Source organism: Mus caroli, unplaced genomic scaffold (assembly GCF_978045245.1).
Source record: "Mus caroli unplaced genomic scaffold, Mus_caroli_1 scaffold_7, whole genome shotgun sequence".
In the NCBI taxonomy this organism is placed as follows: Eukaryota; Metazoa; Chordata; class Mammalia; order Rodentia; family Muridae; genus Mus; species Mus caroli.
In genome coordinates this window covers 33,390,181-33,409,111 of record NW_028227262.1, presented here as the reverse complement: position 1 = coordinate 33,409,111, position 18,931 = coordinate 33,390,181, and the positions used below count along the sequence as shown (strand labels likewise).

The window sequence follows — 18,931 nt, the reverse complement described above, 5'->3', positions numbered from 1 at the left end:
AGAGCGTGTTTGGAGACAGACTGAAATATCAAAGGATGAAAACTACCTGCTCTTATGGCATTCCCTTCCTGCTCCTCTCCCTGTGAGATTTCAGCCCCAGGCCATACCCTCTCCTTGATTTTCTTCTTCTTCTTACTCCCAGTAGTTAGCATCTCAGAACCCTGGTCCAGGAGGAGAGAAAGGAAAATGGTCATGGCAGATGTTTGCAGCAGAAACAAACGGTTCCTGTCTCTGCTGAGGAACACCATTCTAGCTAACCAATACACTTTGCTGACTTAAAATGTACTTGTTCCCGTACTGCTAAGGGCCTTTATATTTCTAGACTTCTTCCTCACCTGGGTCACATCTTCCACTAGGTCATGGACTGCAGCATGCCATTGATTGGGGAACACCAAGTGGAGGACAGACAACTCATCACTGATCTAGTCATCAGCAAGATGAACCAGCTATTGTCCAGGACTCCTGCCCTGTCTCCACAGAGACCTTTAACCACCCAACAGCCACAGGTAAGGAACTGCAAAGAGACCCAGCAGTCATGAACCTCTGCTCCAGACACTGTGGCTGTAGGAGGAAGCAGAGGTCAGATACGTGCTGGGATCCACAGTTCTATTTCTTCCTTCTCTCTGGTTCCATCCCCTCTGGGTTATCTTCAAGTATTCCCTTTAAAGCCCCTCTCCCCCGCCCTTCAGCAATCTGCACTATTAGCTTCAGAACCATGCAGACACAGGGTAGTAGATCTTCACCCTGAACTCAAAGACTCCAGGGAGCTACATCCCATTTCTCCTATGACTCAGGGTGTCTTGTTTTGAACTAGGGGATCTCTGTGGGACATCCAGGTGTGGGGTAGAATTTTTCTGAGAAGAAGAAGGGAAAAGTCAGTCCCCTGTTGTGGGGGGAGACTGACAGGTAAAATTCAAAGTAGAAATCGCTTTTTGTTCCTGTGGGAGAGAAGTTGACTGTTCTCAGTTGGTGTGATACATGACTCCCATCAGTCAGGTACAGCTTTACAGGAAAATCTACACAAACCTCTGTAGAACATTAGGCCTAGGAGCTCTGTAACAATCCAAAGGATAGATAAGACCTCAGACTTGAAGTTCTGAGTCCATGAGGGAGATATCTCATTTTCCATCAATATCTCCATGATTCTCTCCACTAAGCTTTTATATAGTAGGGTAGTAAGAATGTTAACAGTGAATCAAAGAACTGAGTCTCAGCAAACTTCTTCCGTAAGCACCTGTGTAGCTTTGTGAGGAATCACTTTCCTTTAATGAAGCGTAGGCATTGCCATTTTTGTTAGAATTCTCTTAGAAACTTATCCTTCAAAATCTAACTTGAAAGAGTTATAGGGATAGAAATAGAAATAGACTAGTGTAGAGCGTCCAGTTTGAAATGAACATCAAGTGTGAATTGTAAACCTGAATCTGTTGGCTTTATGACCTTGGACAAGGTTCATAGCAATAGTTAAGAGAAGGTAACCATGGCCTATATCCCTAGAGTTTTATGAGAATGAACAGAAGAAGAAAAAGCCCTAAAATAAGACAGAACAACATGAAGCACCCGGGAAGGATAACATAGGCAAGAAGTACAGTCTGGATTTGGATCCTACAGTCTGAGGCTTGGAGAAGCATCGGCATGTTGTGTGGAGATGAGCGAGTACCATCCAAGACTGCACTGCACTCACGAGCAAGCCAGCAGCCTTCTAGAAATCCCTCAGTGAGAACGAATAAAGGGCTGAAAGTTTATACCTGGCAGGGAAAATCAGGCTGGGTTATTTAGGGTAGAGGCTAATTACCCTAAACACTTGAGCATTGCAGAATTGTAGATAGAAACATTGATATTCAGGGGAATGAACCTGAATTGCCAAGAGATTTGTTATTTTTAGTCAGTAGTACATATACCTTTTAAGGTAGGTAGAAACATGATGTACAATAAATATTTTCACCAAACTTTTCACCAAAATTGATTAAATTGAAACAATGTGGCAGTTGATAAGTTAAACCCCTTTCTGGGTCTGTTTATTCCTCACTTGTGGGCAATCCAATCTAAGTATCTTTTGTGCTCTAAAATTTTCTCTGGAGCCAGGCCCAGTAGCATATGCCTTTAATCACAGCAATGGAGAGGCAGAGGCAGGCAGATCTCTGCTAGTCTATAAATTGAATGCCAGACCAACCAGATCTCTACAGTGAGACATAAATAATTTGGGGGGAAGGAGTAGAATATTTCCATCCTCATTGATTGTACAGAAAATGGGAACTTCTGGGTGACAGAGGTTGGCTCTCACTCTCTGGGATGGCCAAGCTGAGGGTGGCATTGTGCAGTGTCACACCATCTATTACTCCTGCTGAGCATTTCCCTTTTTCTGACATCTGGCTCTGGCAAATTACTTAGTGGTTAAATTTTATAATTTTGTAAATGTAATGAAATCAAGATGTTTGTGTCCCAGTATTCCTTCCAGATCCTAGAATGCCTCCGTAAATAGTTAATGATAACCAGTTAAACACATTGCAGACTTAATTTCAGCACAGGAACCCTAAGGGGACAACACCCAAATCATACCCAAACCATAATATTCCCCCCTTTAAAAACAAACAATAAATATTTTCAGTGTAAGCATCTCAGCAGACCACACTGGAAACCAGGATACTCTGGGGTGATTCCCTCCCCTGTTATGACACACCCTCCCTCCCAGCCTCTCCAGACTGTTTCCTCACTTGTAAAATGGAGTTAAATGGGTGATTTCTGGATCCCATCCTATACCAGGGTCACCTGCAGTTAGCCAGACCACAAAGTCTGAGGGCATAGTCCTGCATAATGTCTCACCAAGGCCTAGTTAACTTTAATAGAGGACAGTACTCAGCAAGACCATCTTCCCTTCTGGCATCAACTGAGAGTTCTGGAATTCTAATAGAGCTCTGCAGGCATCAGGGAACTCACTGAAAATTATACTCACAGTCACTGCAGTGGAAAACAATTCTGATCAAAACCAAGCCACAGGAAAATGCATAGTGAAGAATCTGTGAAGGTCTAAAAGCAAGCTTCTGTTGCCCTTGGAGTCTATCTCTTTCCCTGTATCCATTGGTAATATCTCAGGGATATCACCAATCAGAAAGGTCACCTGAGCATCACTGTTCAGAGTCATGGCTGGGACTTCATTACCTAAGCCTAACTGATCTGATTGAGCTACCCACACATCCCTCCCACCCTAGATGGCAGACTGATACATGTGGTCTAAGGGGTGCACTGTGAATCGCACAGTTCTTGCTTTTCCACCAACACCCTTTGCCTAAATTTCCCCAGGCTGTTTACATAGGTTCTCACTTACCTTTCGCCCATGTGCCCTCTTACATTTTGTGTCCCGTGTCGTAGCAATGCCGATCTCAATGGCCTATGCCTCTCTTGTAGCCTCTCCATAAAATGATTTCCCTCTTTTGTTTTTGGCACGGCTCACTGTTTTGGTAAAGAAACTTTCACCACAGTATAACTAATATTCTTCAATCATCCAAAGATGCCACCTGCTCAGCAGCTGCTGCCTCTCCTCCTGGAGTTGTGGTTTTCCACTTTCTATCAGGCAAGATTGTTCTTCCCTCTTTTTTTGTTCTTCACTCCTGCCAGGATGCAAGCTCTTTGTAAACAGGAATCTGCTCATCATTTCATCTTAGAAAGCATCCAGAATCTAGCAGCCATTGACTACAGTCACACAGGGCTCTACAGGTGGGACCTTATGTGACTTCATCAGTACAGTGCAGGCCTATACAAACTAAGAGGCCATCACTAGGCGATGTGATTTCATGAGCCCACCAGCATATATGTGGCCAATCATTGACCTAAATATTGTTATGCAGCCCATGACTGGACATCACAGGTGCTCTAAAAAAGGTGGTTGAGAGCAGTTTGCCCAAGTTGCACTCTGTTGTCTGTAGAAAAGGTAACCTACACTAACAAATATAAATCTAATTTTAATACCTCTGCATTTAGGAAGAGTTTACCTTTGTCATTTATAACTACCTGTTACTGAATTCCTAACCTAACCTGCTTTTCTTATGCTACCTCTGCCCCTGTAGGTGACACAGAATATGACTAATGATGTGTCCCCATTTGTAATCAGCACCTTTGATGGCCCTCTCATCCTATTTGGGGTTAATGTCAGGATCCTAAGGGACCCTTGGTAGCATGCAAACAGAAGAGCAATCAATCAAGAATCATTGCCTGGGTCCCAGCCTACATGTCACATCTCCTGCCAAGCCCCTGCATGTGTCATGTATGCCACTCCTCACCCAAGCCACTCTTGTTAGCTTCATTTGTGACCATGCAACCACAGGCTGAATGAGAAAGAACTTACAGCTTGAGTCACATAGCTCCATGATTTGCTCTTTGCCCAGTAAAATAGACTTGTGACTTGGAAAACATAAGTTCGATAACCGCTGTGCATCCTCCCAAGAGTCAGGGAGGCATTGACCACATCACCAAAAGCAGAGCAAGCGGCCAACAACAAAGCTCCATTTGGCTGTCAATGACTAGGTCTCAGCCTGGCTGGAATATTAACCTCCAGGCTGTCCCATGCAATGAAACCTCTACAGTGGTATGCTGTTCTCAGGGTGGCAGTGACACCTTGTGGCCAATGATTGCAGAGCCTCTGTGGTTCATACTTAAGCCTTTTTCCTGGTACCCCTGCTGTCCCATCCCCCAAACATATTCTGTCATTTAGGGTAGAAACTTGCTTACTGCTTCATCTCTAGGGCTTAGGAAAAATCTAGTACCCAGGGCCACTGAATATGTCAAGAACAGCTTGACAATTGAGAAACCCCTGAGAAGTGTGAGATGAATCACCAGGATCTGAGACAGGCCTGAAGCTGGGGCTGCGGAGAGCTGAGAGCTGCTTCTTCGACTCCCAGAAAGAAGGGAGAGACCTTCAGGTGGCCAGAATTTCAGATTTCAGGTGCTGATTCAGTGAGTCTGGGCCTGGTCTTTCTCTGGCACCCCATTGTTATATATTTTGCCAGCTCCCTGTTTGGCTTGTGGATGAGGTCCATAGAGACCAAGTTTAAGACCAGGCCTTGGGAAGCATTGACCTGCATTGATGTGCATCTGGGATAAAATGAAGCTCTCTCTCTCTCTCTCTCTCTCTCTCTCTCTCTCTCTCTCTCTCTCACTACCTGAACTGATCAGAAAACACACTGAATGTTGCTTCTAGTCCAAGGATGGTAGTATGACAGAATGGATTCCAGCTGAGAAGAGAGGCCAGGATAGGATCTTGGGGCTTGGGGCTCACCTACTTTATGGACAAAAGTAAGAGAGCCGTGGCAGCAGAGGTAGTAGTTCAGCTGGCAGAGTACTTGTATACCATGACTCAAGCGTGCATGCCTTGGGATCAGTCCCCAGCATAGGCATAAGCCAGGTGTGGTGGCTCGCCTGTAATCTCAGCCTTCTTACGGTGGAGGTATACGAATCAAAAGCTCTGGGTCATCCTTCACCATACAGCAGATTTGATGTTAGCTTAGTATACATGGACCTCTGTCTCAGACCAAACAACATAAGCTAAAGGAGCTTCAGTTGACTACCAGCTGTTTCCAGAAGGCTATGACTCAATGTCTTTAGCTTTCTGATGCTGTCACGGATTAGAAATGGTCCCAGAGGCAAATCTGCGGGAAGACAGGCTTTGACCTTGTATTAAGGAATCAACTCGCCGATACTGAGAGCAGCAACTGCTGCTCAGGACCATGTGACTGTCACATTAATGTTCAGATTTCAGCAGGATAAGCTACTTACTGGGTGGGGAGGTGGTGACAGGATGGGTGGGGGCTGATGAGGCAAGTAGCTCTCAGAACCTTCCAGAACTAGAGTGCTACACTCCAGGCTGCATGTAACCACCAGACCTGGGAGAGGTAGTGGGAAAAATTTAGAATAAAAGGACTGGGGTGGGGGGTGTTGGAGCAATGGCTCAGTGCTTAGGAGCACTGGCTGCTCTTGCAGAGGACCCCCTCCAGTTCCTAGCTCACAGCTATCTGCAAAGATTAAAGATACTTTTCTCTAACTTCTGTGGGCCCCAAGCATGCACACAGCACCCATACATACATGTAGGCAAACACTCATACATGTAAGATAAGATAAATAAATTTTTCTGTGAACTTGTACAAGGAGACCAAGATGAGAAGGGATCTCTTCACTCTGAGAACAGCCTCCAGGGCTGGACGATTAGGGAGAGGCACAACCATCCCTCCAATCCCATATCAGGACTGTTTCACTTGTTCTAAGAGGTAAAGTTAGGACAAACCAAGGCCTTCCTGCTTCCCACAGCAGGCCCGGCTTGAGAGAACGTGTTCCCCAGTGAGTAGAAGCTGAGAACTCCAGGAGATTGGGGGCAGGTTCAGATAAAGCCACCAGTGACTAGATCCCTTAACAAACTATTAAGAGAAACCGGTTATTTTGGGACTGTCTTTACTTTCATGGACATCTTTAATCACTCAAAACTGACATTCTGACCTAGGGTGACCTGATCCTCAGAGCCCCCATAGGACTTGTGGCCCCCACGGACCATTTCTGGTGTCCTCAGGTTATGGGAGGGCCACTATCCAGGCAGTGGTCTTTGCCCACAGAGTAATTCCCCTGGGAAGGAAGGGGGCATCATCTCATTCCTGGATACCTTTTATACCCTTGCAGTGGAAGGAAAGGGGCAGTGGCAACTGAGAGGTCTCAAGGTGCTGAAAACATACTGTCCCCTTTGCTCTACAACCTCCTGACCACATTCCTTCCTGCTGCTTCATTCTCCCTGGAGTACTGGACCGGGGAAGCAAGGCCTGGGGGAGCTGATCAGAATAGTTCTGTGGCGTGGCCAGCAAGGAGCTTGGCCTGGCCCCTTTCCTGGGGCCAGACCCTGGGACCCTTTCCCAATTTCCTGTCTCAGATATGCTGAGCAAGCACAGGCCTTCCTCCTGGTGGGGGCAGCTGGTGTTAAGCCAACAATTCTCAAAAGTTGAGTCACTCAATGTCTTTCCTTCCTCAGCTTTCCATCCTGTTGGGGCCTCACTTAGATAGGAGCTCCTCTGCCAGTCTGTCTAACAAAAGCCACAGGATGGGAAATTAGATGTACCTTCAGCAAAACCCCCATAGATCCTCATGGGCTACATTTCTCCCTCAGGCCAGTGATTTGTAATTGAGTGGATCTTGCCCAAACTAAGGCAGTGATGTACAGAGAGAAGGCATGGTCTAACCCAACCCCAAATCCCCCACACAAGAACTACCCACTGTGTGCACAAGATGACAGGAAACTGGTTAGCAGTATCTTTTCCATTGATACATGTAGTTCTCACACTGTAGATTTACTCTTATTTAAACAAAAACAATGGCGTTGCCTTATATTATTCACTGGCTAGGACTTTATAGTTTATAAAGCTCATTTGATGTTTTTAAGCCTCAAAACTCTTATGTGAGATAAGGAAGTTGTAATTCTTTATGCGTTAACATATCAGGAAAGACAATGAAGATGACCTACCCAGAGTCACCTGGCTGCTAAGGAGAGCTGGATGGTCTGACCCCCAGCTCAGAAGGGTCTGTGTAATACCTTGTACCGGGGCTTTTTGATGTGCCTGTGAGGGGGAAGGAAAGAAAGGGAAACCTGGGCACTCGTGGTGCCGTTGAGGAAACTTGCTCTCCTCCATTGATAGCCAGTTGCTTGACCTGTCACTTCACCAGCTGCTTCATGGGACATTCATCTCTTCTGCCCCCTGGCCCCTTTGATTGCTAAAGCCCCACAGACCCAGCAGAGCAGGATATTAATTAGCCTACCAAACCTCTATGGGTGGCAGCTTGCTCTCACCGAGGAGTCCCTCAAACCCTATGCCTGCAGGATATCTCTGTTCAGGCCCAGCAGCCTGGGGCTTTTCTTGCCTCAAGACTGCACTGCTCTCTGTTACCTCGGTCATCCAAAGAACTCAAAAATGCACAAAGAATTAGTGGAAGCCTAGAGTCGAAGGAGCCAGCAGAACTCATCTGCCTGTGGCAACTTGCATCCCCTATAGTATCTCTGGCCAGAGTTTTTCTAGGTGCTAGTTGAAGAGTTCTCACAGTGGGACAGTCACTGTTACCTAGGCTACCACTGACACGATTGACACTAACTCTGGTGCTGCCAGGGTCACATCATCGTTTAATCCTTGTAGTCTGACCATTTGGGGAAGCCAAGATGCAGAGATGTAACTTGTCAAATCTCATAAAGAAAGTGTTTCCAGTCTCTCAACCCCTAGCTCTTCACAGACCCTACCAATGGACCCCTCCAAAGAGGTGCCCAGTGTGGTGACTACTTTCTAAGGAGGCCTGACCAAGCAAGAAGGGAGGGCTCCCCTCCCCCATTAAGACACAAATGCACCTTCAGCCACATTAGTTTAGGCAGTGGTATCAGGCTGACAGCCACTTGCAGTCTTTCCATAAGCTCAGGGTTTCACGGGGCTTCGTCATAGGCAGTTAAAAGGCTCTTTTCCTTCTCCCTGCGTGTGTGCAGCTGGCCACGGGAGCTGGACTAAACATTCTTACCTGTTTGAGTCAACCAGCTTCCTGAGAGAAACTCTGCTACTCAGGCTGACCACGAGGTCCTGCCTTGGGCTGGCTATACGCCAAATTTTGGCAGTGACGCCAGAGTGGCCAGACTTCTGTGGAATTCAGCATCCCAGGAGGCTCTTGGTGACTGGAGACAGATCCCGTGGTAGCCAAACCCCACAGGGAATAAGCCCTCAGCCCCTAGCAGACAGCAGGCTTGTGGGAGGAGCCAGAGTGTCTCAGCCTGGCAAGGGACAGTCCTAGGGGACTCTCCTCCTGGCTTCCCTCAGCCTCTGAGAAGTCTTCCATCCCCAGCCTCAGTGGAACCAGGGACAGGAGAAACTCTTCAGGCGCCATCAAGGGTAGCCAAGGCACATTCCCAGGCTCTGGCCTCTCTCCCCAAAGCCTTGGGAAGGGCACTTTGGGGCTCATTTTATCCTTGAATGTCTCACATGTGTATTTCTGTGACTGAGGAGAGCCAGGGTCAGCCTGAATGGTGGGTGACTTCTGTGAGGCCTGAGGGAGAGCACTGGCAAGCACCAATCTAGATGCTTCACATGACCTAGGAAAGAGACTATCAATAAGGTTGTAACCAGAAGGCATGCGTTCTTTTAGGACATGTGGGGAACTGAAGGCTAGAAAGGTTAGTTCCACAGTGCTGAAGCAACTGGGAATCTTGGTATAACAGCATCTACTACATACAGCATTGTGAGGTGTAAAGGACAGGTCACATAAAGGCCCATTCATGTGGGACACAGTAAACACTCAGGAAATTTCCAGAGAATTGAGTGGCATGTCTAGGGAGAAGTTTTAAGAGGGTAACAGTGGCCATGGGGAACAAAGATTGGAGAGATGAGTCGGGAGGATTTGGAAACTAGTTTAAGCAAAAACTGATAAATGCTCAAACAAATATGATAATTAGAAGATGACGCCAGGAGAGAGGAACTGAGGGGCCCTGATGCATGAGTGGCGTAGGTGGCCACCAACTGGCTTAATGCTTAAGTGTGTATCTCAGTGTCAGAACTCAGAGCAGGTCTTCTGGAACCAGTTAGAGTCTTGGAAGAAAGGGATGTTTTGTTGTTGAAGGTGGCTGACAGGTAAGATGGGCTTCCCTGCTGTGGGGTACTAAGGATACTGCAAAGGCCAGGCCTGGTACTGTATAAACTTCTATACAGTTAGAGTCATGTCATCATTGAATGGCTGAGCACTGGGAAGAGAACACTTCTACTTCAAGGGTATTTGAGCTAAAGGTGGCCCTAGGGAGCAGGAGGAGAGACATGGCCAGCCTCAGCCACAGGGGCAGTGGGGGGCAGGGAGGAGAGACATGGCCAGCCTCAGCCACAGGGGCAGTGGGGGGCAGGGAGGAGATGGCACTGAGGTGGGAATAGGGCTTGGGGCCTTCTCCTGAGGGCAGAGGGCACTGAGAGGGAAATGGGAGGCCGACTGAAGGCACATTTAGCCCACTTTGCAGCCCAGCTTGTGAGGCACACTCTGACATCACCATCGGCCCACTTGGCACACTTTGGCTTTAGAGAATGTTTCCGGCACACTGAAGACAAACCCCTAACATGAACTGCCTGAAACACAAATGTGAGACAAACGAAGTCACATGCGTCTTTGATCCTGTCAGGACATAATCAGAATCCCAGCTGGGAGGAGAGGAAGCGTAGGAGTGGAGCCATGCCGTCAGGCAGACTATAATTCTGCGTTCTGAGACAGCAAAACAACTTGGCCTTGAGCACTTTACCAGTATCAGCACCTTACCCTCATTCAGGTCCCTCTCTTTCAGGCGGCACAGCCCAGCCCAAAGAGTAGATCAGACCCCCACTAGCTCCTGAACTGAACCCACCCTACAGGCACACACAAGCTCACACATCTACCCCACCCTACCCAGACCTCATAACCACCCCTCCCTGAGAGCCATGGGCAGCCCAGTTGCTCTCCTTTCAGAAGCTGGGAACAGAGTAAGTACAAATAGAACCTGGATGTCAGGGTGAGGGGTGACGACCAAGCACAGACTTAAAGTTCCAGATAGAGTAAGTCTACCGTGAGCAAAATGGAAGGGGCATGAGGAGGCTGTGGTGTCCATCAGTAATTCCAAGACCCACACTGCCAACTTAAGACCAGCAACAGACCAGAGGCTGGGGGTCCTTGGTGGTCTGCACATCAGGATTTCCTGAGCAGGCCCTGGGACCCTAGCATGGCCTTCCACTGCACTTGTCTCTGGCGTTTGCTTGGAGCTTTGGTTTTATCTCTTGTGGTATTTTTTTGTTGTTGTTATTTTTGTCTTCCAGAGTGGAACACTTAAGGAACCGGACTCCAGCAAGACCCCTCCTCAGCGGCCACCTCCCCAAGGTTGTTTACAGTATATTCTCGACTGTAATGGCATTGCAGTAGGTCCAAAACAAGTCCAAGCTTCTTAAAGCGATCAGTAGTTAATTTTCAAAACAGAAAACTTAAGCCAAAAATAAAAAGAAGAGAAAAGAAAGGAAGGCGGGGAGGGGAGCGGCAGATGCTCCGCGGTACACTGCTGTGTCCTCTCAGTGCTGACTGGACTGTTTCTCCTATGCAGTGTCAGCCCCCTGTCTGGTTGTTTACCTGTCCCTGTTTGTGCTTGTAATGCTTCTATGTTCTTCTGTATAATGTGTGGTTCCAGGGCTGTTTGTTAACAGTGTACAAAAGAATCGTGCCTCTCTTAAGTCCAGTGCAACTGTTTTCTGGGTGGTTTGATCGTGTTTTTAAAGCATTACATTATGAGAGGTGAGGTCCTAGCCCTGGGGTGGATGGGAGAAACAGCCACTACAAAGAGGGCCCAGCTTCTCTCCTCTTCCTTCAGGCTCAGCCTTACCTTCTCGCACTTACCTCCACGAGTGCTTGGGTCTTCATTGAACTGTGTTTAACTTCCTCCCTGCATGACTAGGGTAAATAGATAGCACTTCTAAGAGATTTCCAAGGTCTACTTTTCATAGTTCCACCCAGTGAACTTGAAGGCATCCATCTCTTTCTCTATTCGCTACAGTCTGGTGCAGTTCGAGTGTGTGTGAATAAGCTGGCAGTGCCTGTCGAGCTCTTGTGTTTTTAGTGACGAAATACAAAGAACCAGCTGCTTTCAGGAATGTGTTCTGTAATTTATACCCCGTGTACCCTTCGTTTTTACTATTAATTAGCTACAAGATTTAAAAAAAAAAGGGGCCGCCGATGTGCAATATCTAAGTGATCTCGTGTTTTCCTATGTTGATCTCAGTGCCTGCAGTTGTTTCTTTGTTGCTGTTTCTAAGTTGGCTGTGTGTGCTTCTGTGGAACTAGGCTGCCGTGTATTCCTCAAAGCTTGACTTATAGACAGAGCTGATTCTCCAGCAGTGTTGGACAGAGAACACAGGGAGTGCCCGATCTCAATAGTCTGAGAAGAAGGTGACCATTCCCCAGGCTTCCTAGCACGAGACCAGATCAAATCTATATGTCTCCTGCCACCTGAGGGGCTATTCTGCCTGTATAGCTCTGGGTCTGACCACCTTAGTTCTCAGCCTTCAACCTCTTTGGAGACCCCAAACCAGGGAGCTTTCTGGAAAAAAAAAAAAAAACCTGCTCGAGATGTAGGTGGCGTGTTGGACTGAGGCACGAGGCCTTGGAGAACCATTGCCAGTTTGTTTGTCCTTCCTTGTGACAAGGAGCCCTGGGCAGATGACCTAGTTGTTAATTAAGCCAGAACTTGAGAGTCAGTACCTCATCTTGCCATCTGTGGGCAAGGCTGGGAATGGTTCCGAGTCACCTTCTCTAGTCCCCAGCCCGTACAGAAGCTCACGTCATCAGTCTGTCTTTTAGAAGAAATGCTTCTGGCTCTACTGTTACATTCCCCACCTTTGAGGTGACATGGCTGGGTTCTGGACTACCAGGTCTGAGGAGTGAGCAGTATTGGTTAGATGTCATTGAGTCAAGGGGCACATGCCGTGGTTTCTCTTTGGTTTCTGGAAAATTCTGACAGTCTAGAGAAAGACATACAGTATAAGTGCCGTCATCTGTGACCCTTCCCTTAGCTGAAAATGGTATTCAGTCAGTTGTAAATATGCACACATTTGCATATGCACTTCCAGGACCTTAAACACCTCCTGGTCTAAAGAAATGTTAGAAGAGAATACAGGAATTTCCCAGGATGGAGGAATACATTTTTGTTTGTTTGTTTGTTTTTTAATTTTTTGTTCAAGTGGTGAGCTGATGGTGGTATTGCTTCTCTGCATGTTATCAGTGTGTTACATCCAGGTGCTTTTCATGTGACATTTGTGAGCCACTAATATAAAGTTGCCATTTGAATTCAGTCAGGCTACAGGGTGGTGTCAGCCAAGGCCTCTCAGGTGGGGGTTAGAAGCTGATTACAGCTCCCACTGCCACACGAAAGCAGATAGCAGCACCTGACTATCACGTGCCCTCAGGCAGCATGCTAAGGGACAACTCTGTGGCCTGGGGGACACTTTTGTCACAGTGTAGGGTTTCTGTTCAGGTGTTTCGTTCCCATTTCTTTTCCAGTGTTGTCCCCCTCTTTTGTACTGACCCGGCTGGGAGCCCCTCAGCCATGCTGGAGATGTGACAAAGCACCTCCCTTTTGTGATTCTCTTGTACAGCTCAATGTGCAATAAAGGAAAAGTTATATCTGTCTTCAGTGTTAAGTTGTAAAGTTTCTGGCTGTTCGATTACCTCTGTACAGGTGGGAAAGCACTCAGGTTTGTGATACAGGAGGCTGAGCTATCAACCTGAATTACTTGACCAGAAACGACCCAGTGGTAATACTAACGAAGTAATAGTCTTGGTGTCAGGCTTCAGGAGGCAGAAGCTGGTTAGCCGATTTGGCTTTGAACTCCTTAAATACGTAGAATTCCACATATTTTACATATGTACTTTAGTTCTGTGTAGTGTAACTTACTATTAATTGGTGACTGATGATAAAGGGGAGCTCATGCCACATAGAGGGGAAGTGAGCTGGTAACCCCGGGTGTAGCATAGACACACTTCTGCCTCTGCAGAGGACATAGGGGTGCTCTGCTGTCTACCAACCTAACAGAACCAGTCTTGGCTGCAGCAGGCCCATGAGCTTAAACTCTGGGATTGAGGTGAGAAACTGGATTTTCCATATCAATTTCCATATCAATTGGAGTCATTCCCACCAGTCAGTGTGTATCCATGGGGTCTTTTTGACTTCAGAGATGAGCAGAATCCCCTTCTGAAAAATATGAACTGATACCACACTTTCTGTCCTTCACCACCCCCGCCCCCCAGACAAAGGAGGGCTTTTTGTCTCAACAGGCCATCTATCTGATGGCTCTGTGTCTCATATTGGGTGAAAGGTGTGTGGTTATTAAGGGGCTGTTTGCCAGATGGTGCTCACAGCATCCCTGGGGGAGACTAAGATTTGGATGTCTGGAGAATTTCCCCACACACCTGAGTGGTTTGTCATGCCCGGGCCCCTGAGGATGGCACTCAGGCAAAGAGTGCCTGGGAAGAAAGGGCTGATCCCGGTCGTGGGAGTTAACCCTCCAGTGAAGCCCAGGTGGGGATGGCTGTGGCAATAAGGCACCTGCAGGCTTGGAGCAGGATGAAGGGCAGAGCCATGGAAACAGTGTCAGGCACTGGTGATCTGAAAGCCCAGAATCCTTTCTGAACAACTTTTTCATCTGTTATCATCTTTGGAACAACTGCTATCTTTAAAACACAATGGTAGGACTTTTAGGTGGTTTGTGGTCCCTAGAAGCTTGGTGTCTTGCTGAGGGAGGTGTTACTCATGTTTCTGAGGTGTTCTGATTCCTAGTCTCCTGTTTGTCCCCTGACCTCTCCTGCATTGTGTATGTGGAATCTGGGGTCCTTAGGAGGCCTCAGAGCAGGGTGGCCTCTTCTGAGTACGTCTGGGAAACAGAGCAGAGGCCCTTGGTCTGGAGACCTTCTGTGAGGGAGCTTATCTCTGTGGGGCTTCCCACTCCTCTGCCCTCATGCCTGCCCTTCTGACTTCCACTGTGACTAAGTTGCTGAGTCTCTGAGGAGGTACAGACAGTGAGGATGTCTTGTCTAAGGACTCCCTTCACAGCCCTCCAGAGCCTTGGGTAGCTACGTTACAATATCAAATATCCTTTTAACAATGATCTAGCCACACCATTTGAGACATAGATTCTACTAAAGGAACCCTTTGATATGGTTAAATTATGAAGTTTTTCTTGTACTGAACCTAGGGGGCCCTGGGCAACCCCAAGGAATGCAGCCCCCAGGCAAGGTGCTGCCTCCACGCCGGCTCCCCTCGGGACCATCACTGCCATCTTCTTCCTCTTCCTCCTCCTCTTCCTCCTCTTCTTCCTCGGCTCCTCAGAGGCCGGGCGGCCCCACCACCACCCACGGTGATGCATCCTCCAGCAGCAACTCCCTGGCAGAGGCCCAGGCACCTCAGGCTGCTCCAGCACAGAAGCCCCAGCCTCACCCACAGCTCAAGTAAGATAACCCAGCAGTTCCTTCCCCCTCTCCTGTCCCCCCTCATGGGCTGTGGGCCTCTGACCTGCAGTAGAACCACCTTCAGGTTGCCACAGATGTATGAGGATTTGGGGGATTGATGGTGGTGGCGATGATTTGTGGGTGTGTGTTTGTTTTCTGGTGTGTGTGAGAAGAATGACTAGATTGACTTGGGAGGGGAAATTAAATTTTGCCTCAGGCTAAGATGGATGCTTACATCCAGGGCTTTCTTCATGAGGAATTTCAGCGGTTACTGATCCTTTCTGTCTAGCTTTGAACAAACTTGGGGCTCCCACTCCTTTTTTCCATATGCATGTCTCCTAAACTTATAAACAAACAAAAACAAAAAAGCCTTCAAGTCTTTCTTCTTTCTGATCCAAGAGTATGTAATCAGCTGCCCAGAGGAAAGGGGGGGGGCAGTAGTTAACTCCATCTCAGTTTTTACTTTCAGCTCTGTCTGGGCAAGTGTGGGTAACAAAGGTGGCACCTAGTGGAAGTTTAAAAGTGATCCGTCCTCCCAGGCACCCTCATTCTCACTGTTCTACCCAGAGGCCTCTCCACAGTGCGGTGCTACACCGAGAACTGTAGGGAGCCCTTAGGAAGCAGGAGTTCTGTCCTGGGAGGGTGGCCCCAACTCCTCAGGGCCACACATGCTGGTTTTAGTATCCCTGTGAGACTCTGTCACCACTCTTGGCATAGATAGCAGCAGCTCCAGGAACATGGGGGTGACCCACCCTGCTCATAGGTCTAAAGCAGGGATTATTAATCTGTGGGGCTTGACCCCTTCAATGACCCTTTCATGGAGTTCACCTAAGACCACCAGAAGGACACAGATTTTAGGATTCATAACAGTAGCAAAATTACAATTATGAAGTAGCAAGAAAATTAATGGTATGGTTGGGGGTCACCACAGCATGAGGAACTGTATTAAAGGGTCACAGCATTAGGAAGGCTGGGAACCACTGCTTTAAAGTGATGTACAATAGTGAATCTTCAGGGAGCAAGAGAGAGGCCATGGACTTCCAGAGCCTTGGTGAGCACCCTCAAGTTGTGCACAAAGAAGACTTTGCTCAGAGCCACCCATCTAAATCAGTGGCAGAGTCAGGGTTGGGCTTGGGTGTCCAGATGGTCACTTCTCCAGGTCTTCTAGTCACACACGATGGACGAGACATGGTTATTCTTACTCTTCAGAGCGAGCCACTAGCACTGCTTACATCCAACTTGCTGTGTCACCTCCTCAGTTCAACAGTTTCTGCTTGCTGATTGGGATCACCATACCTGCTCTGGCCCCAGAATCAAAGCAAATCTTTGGATTGTCATTGCCTCTGGGCTGAAGCTGATGAACAGAGCCAGCCTCTGCTGATGAGCTGTACCGGGTGCCCTCTGCTTGTGAGTGCAGAGGTATTCCCAAGAGGCCAGCATGCTAGGGCTTGTCACCAGTCCTAATGAAAGGCAGGACGTCTGTCCACAGCCCCTGTGGGAGGAGAGAATGACACACAGGTGTGATTTTTCTTGGATGCACCCAGCATTCAAGAGAGGGATGGAGGTCCCCAGAGGAGTCCTAGAGCCAGAAAGACCCAGTGGGAGTCAAGAGACAAGCTAGACCACCAGGGAAGCCAAACCTCATGTTTCATTGTGGTGTTGACTTTCCCCCAGCCCAGCCTTCACAGGTTTTGTTTTTGAATCACTTGCTTTGGAAAAATAAGTTCCTAAAGTGTGTGTGTCTGTGTGTGTGTGTGTGTGTGTGTGTGTGTGTGTGTGTGTGTGTGTGTGTGTGTCTGTGTGTCTGTGTGTCTGTGTGTATGTGTGGTGGTTGGGTTTCTTTCATTATAATATTGCTTAACAATCTGATAAAGTGTCTCTTTTACTCTTATGTACCCTGAACTCCACAAACCTCATATTAAGGTTCCTCTGAGAAAGACTATAGAGTTGACTGTGATCACATTAAAAACAGGGACAAGAAGCTAGAGATGTCAGAGTCCTGGGTTTAAGCCCCAGCACTGAATAAAACAAGGTGTCATGGTACATGCCTATCATCAAGCATTGTAGGAAGCACCCAAGGGTTTCCATCAACTACACAGGGAGTTTCAGGTCAGCCTGAGCAACATAAGATTCTATCTTTAAAAAAAAAAAAAAAAAAGAATGCAAGACCAGGGAAATGGAGGCATTAGACTTTGGGGATCAAGCTGAAGGTTCCTTTGAAATAAGAGAGAAACAGAAGGAACCAAGAGGACCCAGAGGTCATTTTATGAAAATCTTCATGCCACTCATGAAAAGTCCAGGGCCAGAGTGACACATGGCTTGCCGAAAGCCAGACATGACTTTGTGACAGAACCAAGACTCTGAAGTTGAGTCCATCTTGGCAGTAGATAAAAAGAGAGGTCAGGAGTCCACAGTGCTGGTGTCTGTTTCATCACAGGAAAAAGGTGTGAGATACCCAGATCTGTACTTAGGAGCTGGGGACTTTTAACCTCAAACAAAAGACACAGCCTTTGAATTACCCATTCATCCTCTTTCCCCCTCTCTCTTGCCCTTCTCTCTGATCCCTACACTGCTCCCACCCCTTCCTGTTTCATCCACACTGAAGGTGAGGAAGGAGGAAGTAGTGAAGGACTTCCCAGTGCCTAGTGCAGCCCTCCCCACCATCTCCTGCTACCCTGTTCTCCCTGGGGAGGGGATGGGGAGTACTTGTTGTAATACCCTCATGTCACAGCCCTTCACTGCCTCACTAGGAACACCCTCCTCACCTTCTCTCTGGTTTTTATCTTCAAGCAAGTCGCAGTCCCTGACAAATGCGTTCAGCTTCTCTGAGTCCTCCTTCTTCCGGTCTTCAGCCAATGAAGATGAAGCCAAAGCGGAGACCATCCGGAGCTTGAGGAAGTCCTTTGCCAGCCTCTTTTCAGATTAGCTCTTCAGATACACGAGGGCATCCGGCCCAACCAGGAAAGGCATCTAAGACATTCACCAACAGCAGTCTGCCATGTTTGGTGGCGATGTCCCATGACTTGACATGTGTGGCCCCTTCCTCTGTTCCTTTGTGCTCAGTAATTTGTGCAGCCCAGAAATGACCATGTGATAGTCTCAGGGTAGGTACCTACCCTGAGAAAGGCCTGACAGGAGAGGAAAGGGCTGTTTCCCTGTAGTCGTTAGCTTTATTCTGAAGTCATCATTGCTGTGAATTTAGTGGCCTTATTGTGACAGAGCCATCGTGTCTTACTCTTCCCTGTGAAGCCAGGATCTCTGTAACGTAGGACTCCTGGCAGCTTAGCCCAGCTCGGAAACAGAGCTCAGCATGTCCTAGTAGTCAGTGCCACCTGTGGGAAGTATGTCCTTACCTTACAAGTACTGTTGGCTCTAAGTTTTAGGAACTTCTCCCAAAGCTGGATCTACTGTGGTCCCTGTTGAAAGCACACTCGCCTGACCCTGCACTCCCCTAGACTGCTGTGGAGGTGAAGTTCCTTGTGTCTGTTGAAACAAGAGAACAAGGCCTCGCAGTGTCTCCTCTCTCCCCTCTGGAGAGCAGTTCTGTTGTGTGAGCAGCAGTTACCTTTACCTTTCAGAGCTGTACTGTAGAGGAGAATGCATGCCGCTATAACAGCAGTCCACCAACCTTTGTGTTCCTCACCTTATGAATGTCAAGACCTTGGTGTAATAAAAGCAGCAGCTTTAACCAGCATTTGATTCAGCCCTGAGGTTCCCCCATCTAGGATGAGCGCATACGTGGGCATGCAGTTGCGTTTGTGACTAGGTAGTTAAAAGTCCAGGAGGGTAAAAGTTGCCGATGCCGTGTGTGTGCATGTGATGGCAGGTGCGCACGTCTGTGTTAAGAATGTGTCTGTACCTTGAATATCATATCCTGACGCCCCCGACAAGCTCCCCAGTGGATCCGTCTCTTCTAGAATTGTTTGACTGCCAACAGCTT

At 47.7% G+C, this 18,931-nt stretch overlaps 1 protein-coding gene across 1 annotated transcript in view; it reads left to right on the top strand.

Moving 5' to 3' along the window:
- Window positions 1-18,682, top strand: part of Syn2 (synapsin II) — a 151,606-nt gene extending 132,924 nt beyond the window's left edge. The window contains exons 10-13 of the mRNA XM_021164513.2: window positions 357-506; window positions 10,821-10,881; window positions 14,739-14,991; window positions 17,782-18,682. Of these exons, the coding sequence (XP_021020172.1) occupies window positions 357-506; window positions 10,821-10,881; window positions 14,739-14,991; window positions 17,782-17,917 (600 nt within the window). The 3' untranslated portion in view covers window positions 17,918-18,682. The remainder of the gene's footprint in view (window positions 1-356; window positions 507-10,820; window positions 10,882-14,738; window positions 14,992-17,781) is intronic.
- Window positions 18,683-18,931: the final 249 nt, after the last annotated feature.